The 6,176-nt window shown below is 35.8% G+C and overlaps 1 protein-coding gene across 1 annotated transcript; it reads left to right on the forward strand.

Annotated features, from left to right (window-relative positions):
- Nucleotides 1-2,149: 2,149 nt before the first annotated feature.
- Nucleotides 2,150-3,100, forward strand: LOC141540821 (olfactory receptor 4D1-like). The gene has a single exon (XM_074264768.1). The coding sequence runs from the start codon at nucleotides 2,150-2,152 to the stop codon at nucleotides 3,098-3,100; it is 951 nt and encodes a 316-aa protein (XP_074120869.1).
- The last annotated feature ends 3,076 nt before the right edge of the window (nucleotides 3,101-6,176 follow it).

Consider the following 6,176-nt stretch of genomic DNA (forward strand, 5'->3'; position numbering starts at 1 on the left):
TGATTTTTGTAGCATTTTCTCCATTTGATTTTCATAATGTAAATATTCAAAATGAACATTTAATAGTTGGCTCTCTTGAGTCAATATGAGCTGACTCCAGCACAGCACTGCAAAATGTCAGAGGTGAAGGAAATGAGGGTTGAAGTGCCTTTGGTGGGAGTGTGGAAGGAAATTGGAAGACAAGGATGGAAAGTAATGTGTCTAATTTCTGTTGATATGGGAATCAAGGCTTTCAGTGAACAAACACAGAACCATATTTATGAAATGGGAGGAGAATGTGAGACAGGACATGCAAACTCACAGGTCACACAATGGATATTATCTCTTCTAAAAAAGAACACAATTCATAGATTTCACACATAATTTATATCATCTCAAATCAGTTCTCTATCTCTGTTTATCAGCCTCATTCCTTCACATTCTCTATCTTCTCCCCACTTTCCCACTTGTTCTCTGGTTCAGGCTCTTTTTTCTTTTCTATCTCTCTTCATCCATGTTTTCTATCTCTCCCTTTTCATACCTTTCTGTATTGTTCTCTGTTCTGTACTATCCTCTGTTCTCTCATTTATTTCATTAACCTGATTTGGTATTAATTCCCAACTTATTATTTTTCCCCAATTTATTATCTCCACTTTCATGTTTTCTAAGAGAATTGAGTTAAGTTGGAGATTGGTTTAGCATCTCAAAAACATCTGTAAACCTGATGTTATCCTGCTTATCCTGCTCTGTGTTTCTCCCTGAGACCCAGCCTCACAATGTTCATGTAAGCAGGGGTCCTCCTTCAAATATTAGCTCAAAGAAGGATCCTTTAGGAAACCTTCCTTGATTCTCCCCCAGCTTCTACCTCCATAATTTTTTCAGCTCTATTTATGTGTCTTCACTCACACTGCCATTGCCCCAGCTAGAGTCCTTATCACCTATCACCTGAAGTACCAGAATTACTTCCTGATTATTTTCCCTGTCTCCTATCTCTCTTCTCTTTAATGCATCTTTCACAACAGCTATGAAAATAATCTGCTAAAAGTCCAGTTTAACTATGTAATTCTGTTACTCCAAAATCTTTCAGGGCTCTTGAATAAATATAAAACCCAACAGCCTGACATGTAAGGTACAATCTGACATCGATCTATTTTTAGCCTAATTTCACATTACTTCCTTTTTATATATGCTTTTCATACATATGTACATGCATACATTTCAAGGTAACTAGCTTGATAGTTCTTCCTTGAATGGAACCTAATATTTCTTGCCTCTAAACTTCCATATAAGCTTTTCATACCCCATCCCTGAAATACATTATTTTCTACTTCCCCACCTCACTTTCAGGCCAAAGCTATAAGATTCTTTATCTTCCTTTAAGTCTCAGTTCAGGCATCACCTCTTCTGTATAGTTTTCCTTGAATCCCCTAGTGCTCTTCAAACATTCACAGAACACTTTTTTGGATTTCTCCTTTGCTCCCTCTACTTCCTGTCTTATAATACTTCTTTTTGTACATTTCCTCTCTTTCATCTCAAGTAAACTGCTAGAATACATTGATTATTTTATTTCTGCTTTTCTATCACTAATGATTATCATAATACATTGCATATTGCAAAGGCTCAATCAATATTATTTCAGTTGATATGACCACATTGGATTCAGATCATACTTCCACTATGTATTATCTCATCACTTTTTCTTTTCTTAATATACTAAATATATATTTATATTATAAATAATATTTATAAATATATATTATATGTTTTATATATTAATATATTATATATAATATATTTATTTGTATATTATATATAATATATATATTCTAAATATATAATATATTTCTTAATATACAAATTTCTGTTTCTTGATATACTTGATAACATTCTCTTAGACATTACACCTAGAACCCTCCATCTTGGAAAGCCCTAGAGAAACAATTCTTCTCTCTCTTTTTTATCCTCCTCCTCCCAAATTCTTGAGATTTCCAAAACAGGAACTTTATCCATAAAGAATGATAGGTTAATTTTTTTTTTTTACTGATTCAATAAATCTTAACCCTTAGATTCATAGGGACAAAGTATGTGGGTTTATCATCATCATCATCATCATCATCATCATCATCATATTAATGATATGTTTTCTCTATAGGTGTGTTAGAAAGATTCTATGGAAGCAGGGAATCTCACTAGCGTGACTGAGTTTGTCCTCTTGGGACTCTCACAGGCTCAGGAGCTACAGGGTTTTCTATTCCTTGTGTTCCTAATTGTCTACATAACAACGATTACGGGCAACCTCCTCATTATAACTATAGTGACCTCCGACACTCGACTCCATACTCCCATGTATTTCCTTCTCCGGAACTTGGCTGTTATAGATCTCTGCTACTCCTCAGTCACTGCCCCCAAGATGCTCGTTGACTTCCTATCCGAGGCTAAAACCATCTCCTACCAGGGCTGCATGACTCAGATCTTCTTTTTCCATCTCTTGGGTGGGGGCACAGTTTTTTTCCTTTCAGTGATGGCATTTGACCGCTACATTGCCATCTCTCGGCCCCTCCATTATGTCACCATCATGAATCCTCATATGTGTTTTGGGCTGATAGTGGCTGCCTGGGCAGGAGGCTTTGCCCACTCCATTGTTCAGCTTGCTCTCCTGCTTCCCTTGCCTTTCTGTGGCCCCAACATCCTGGATAACTTTTACTGTGATGTTCCCCAAGTCTTGAGACTTGCCTGTACAGATACTTCTTTTCTGGAGCTCCTCATGATTACCAACAGTGGGTTGCTAGTACTTATTTGGTTCCTCATTCTCCTGGCTTCCTACACAGTCATCTTGGTGATGCTGAGCTCTCACTCAGGGGAGGCAAGGCGCAAAGCTTCTTCCACTTGTACCACCCACATCATTGTAGTGTCCTTGATTTTTGTGCCATGTATCTACATCTATGCCCGACCCTTCACCTCCTTCCCTATGGACAAGGCTGTCTCCATCAGCTACACAGTCATCACTCCCATGCTAAACCCCATGATTTATACCCTCAGGAATCAGGAGATGAGATCTGCCATCAAAAGATTAGGGAAGTATCCAGTGATTTGTAGAATGAGTGAAATTCAGGCTAGATGACTATGGGTAAGTCATTTTACTTCTTCCAACCTTAGACTCACCCATATAGAAAATGAGCAGCTATATCTTACCATCTACTCAAAATCTACAGTTCTACCCAATATCATGAACAGGGATATTGGGAGAATAGAGTAAAAGATGCATAGATTTTCTATATAAAAATTCCATATAGATATATAGTATAGGATATAAATTATATGGTATATTGATTATGGTGAAGAACCACTTGTGACATTAATACAAGTTACATAGGGAAATGACTTCTTCTTCTCTCTTACTTATCATCATATTACAATTCTTCTTACCTGGTTCTGTGAACTCAAAATCTTGGCCATGTCTGAACATATTTGCATCTTCGCTTATCTCTCAAATGCTTCTTTGTAGAGCTATGGAACATACTATTTTTCTTTCTAATAATTCCTCTTTTGTTCAGATGACTTTTCTAACAGGAGCTTAGGAGGCTTCATGCATAATATAAGGGGTATTGAGTGGACAAGAAAATTGTGACTCAGAAAATATATGTGAGATGTTATGTTATGAAGAAAAGAATATAGCTTTGAGATCTCCACAGATGTCTGTCGGTCCTCCTTGTGTCTTTATCTTTATTTTTGTTTTTTTCTTTATTTCTTTGTTTCTAGTAATTTCTCTGTGTTTCAACCAAAGGAATTGGTGAATATTACTTCTAAGATATCCATGATATTCAAAAGATTGTGGAGAAGGCAAGAGGTCCTGAAGAATTATAAAAGGCAAAGGTTGTCCCTGTTTTCAAAAAAGGAAAGAGAAAAGAGTCCTAAACTATAGGTTGACCTCGATCCTGGCAAAATTATAAAACTAACTCTTAAAGAGATGATTAGTAAGTATCTGGGAAAGAAAGTATTAATCACACAGAGTCAGTATGGCTTCATTGAGAAAAAATTCTCAAACTAACCTCATTTTCTTTGTTGATAGTATTTCAAAGTTGGCAGATCAAGGGAATGTAGTAAATATAGTTAACATAGAATTTAGTAAAATGTTTAATAAGGTAACTTCTGCTATTTTTGACTTGAATTACTACTAGGATTCAAAAGGATCTTTCCATGCTAGAACAATGGAGGGAAGTTGAAAAGTGTCAAGTGAAAAATGTCATTGAGTCTTGAGGGTAGGTGACTTCCTAACAATTAAAAGTCATCCAAAATTAGAATGCATTATGTCAGGAGACTGCCCCTCACTGAAGAGCTGGAAAAATGTGTAACAAGTTTGGGGATATTATAGTGGGGATTCTTTTGGGAGCATGAGCTAAACTAGATAGCCAGATTACAATTTTATAGACCCGTTTCTAGTCCTGTTTTATCTGTTTCTACCTCTACTACCTTCTCTCTCTCTCTCTCTCTCTCTCTCTCTCTCTCTCTCTCTCTCTCTCTCTCTCTCTCTCTTACTGTCTCTCTCTGTCTCTGTCTCTCTGTCTTTCTGTCTCTTTCTCTCTTGCTCTCTCTGAATAATTGCCTTATCAAGAACTATTTTGGAGTAAATAGGAGACAGTAACAGCAAGCATGTAGGCAACAAGTATTTCTTAGGCACTTACTATGTGCTATCATGGTGTCTAAGTCTAAAGAGTTATAAGCAGAAGTTGGAGGGAATAGAGGACAACAAACCTGGGTCCCATCCCAAAGTACATATTCAAGGAGGAATTCACCCTTAGGGAAGAGTGAAGGGATATTCCAGGTAAGAATATAGCTGAGATATGGTGATAAAAGTCTGAACGATTAGGAGCAGAACTAGGAAGAGAATGAAAAATGGTTAATCTGGAATCTTGTCCCAAATGATGGATCTTATTAATGGGAGAAAGAGACTAGAGGTGTGAAGGGATGTTCCAGGGAAAGAGGCAGCAAGGGAAATGTGATAAAGTTCAGAGAATCAGAAGCAGAGCTTGAAGGGGAAAGATGATACATAATGAAATAATTTAATTAATAATATGATGTGATAATACATTACATTAATTATAACATTACATTCACAATGTGATATTTAATAAAACAATTTAAATTATCAATATACATTTGTGACACGCTTTTTGGTTCCAGAGTACTTTACTCATAACTGTCTGGAATAGGCTATATGACATGATATTATTGCTATGATATTATATGAGACCAGAAGAGGTCTCATTAAACTGAAGTGACTCATTACTAGTCATACAGTTAACTTCAGAAATAGAATTTCATCCCTGGTTGAAATCAAGTCCTACAATCTTGCCACTATGATATTCAAAGTGCTTTCTACAAATATACTTTGGTATATATATGGGGTATATGTATGGTTTCTTCAACTATAAAAGTTATGTAGAGCAAGTAATATGAGCCCCATATTACAGATGAAGAAATTGAGGCTCAGAAAAGTTAGGTGAGAGTCATAGAGTATTTAAATTGGAAGAAACCACAAGGGTCAGCTAGTTCAACACGTAGCTGAGTTATGAATCTACTCTACACTTGGAATATCACAGATGTTCATTTAACTTTCATTTCTAGACCTCCAGTGATGGGGAGCTCATTATCTCCTGAGGTAACCAATTCTGATTTTTTATTCTAATTCTCTAATTGTTAGGAATATTATGTTGAATGCAAATCTATCCTTTTGTAATTTCATTGTCTATCTTCATTGTTCTCTCTAGGGATAGGCAAAATAAGCCTATTTCTTCCACATACCAGTCTTCAAACATAAACCAACATTGATAATAATATTCTCCTTAAATCTTCTCTTCTCCATGCTAATATCTTCAGTCCCTTCAATCAGTCTTGTTAAATACTGTTTCCAGTCCTCTAACCATTTTGATGACCCATCTATTTGTTAATCTGCTTTCCTAAAATGTAAAGTCCAGATCAGATCACAAAACTCTAGATATAGTCTTATCCCATGGGACTCCATTTTTCATTTTCTATACTATTAATCATGCAGTCTTAATTTGTATTAGCTTTTGGTGACTTTATCTTACTCAGATTGCATTATGCTAAAACTTCAATTTCTTTTTTACATGAACTCATATCCAAATTGAACTTTTCCATTTTACTTTTGCATTTGGTTTTCTTTTTTGCCCTAGAAC

Source organism: Sminthopsis crassicaudata, chromosome 4 (genome assembly GCF_048593235.1).
Source record: "Sminthopsis crassicaudata isolate SCR6 chromosome 4, ASM4859323v1, whole genome shotgun sequence".
NCBI classification, from domain to species: Eukaryota; Metazoa; Chordata; class Mammalia; order Dasyuromorphia; family Dasyuridae; genus Sminthopsis; species Sminthopsis crassicaudata.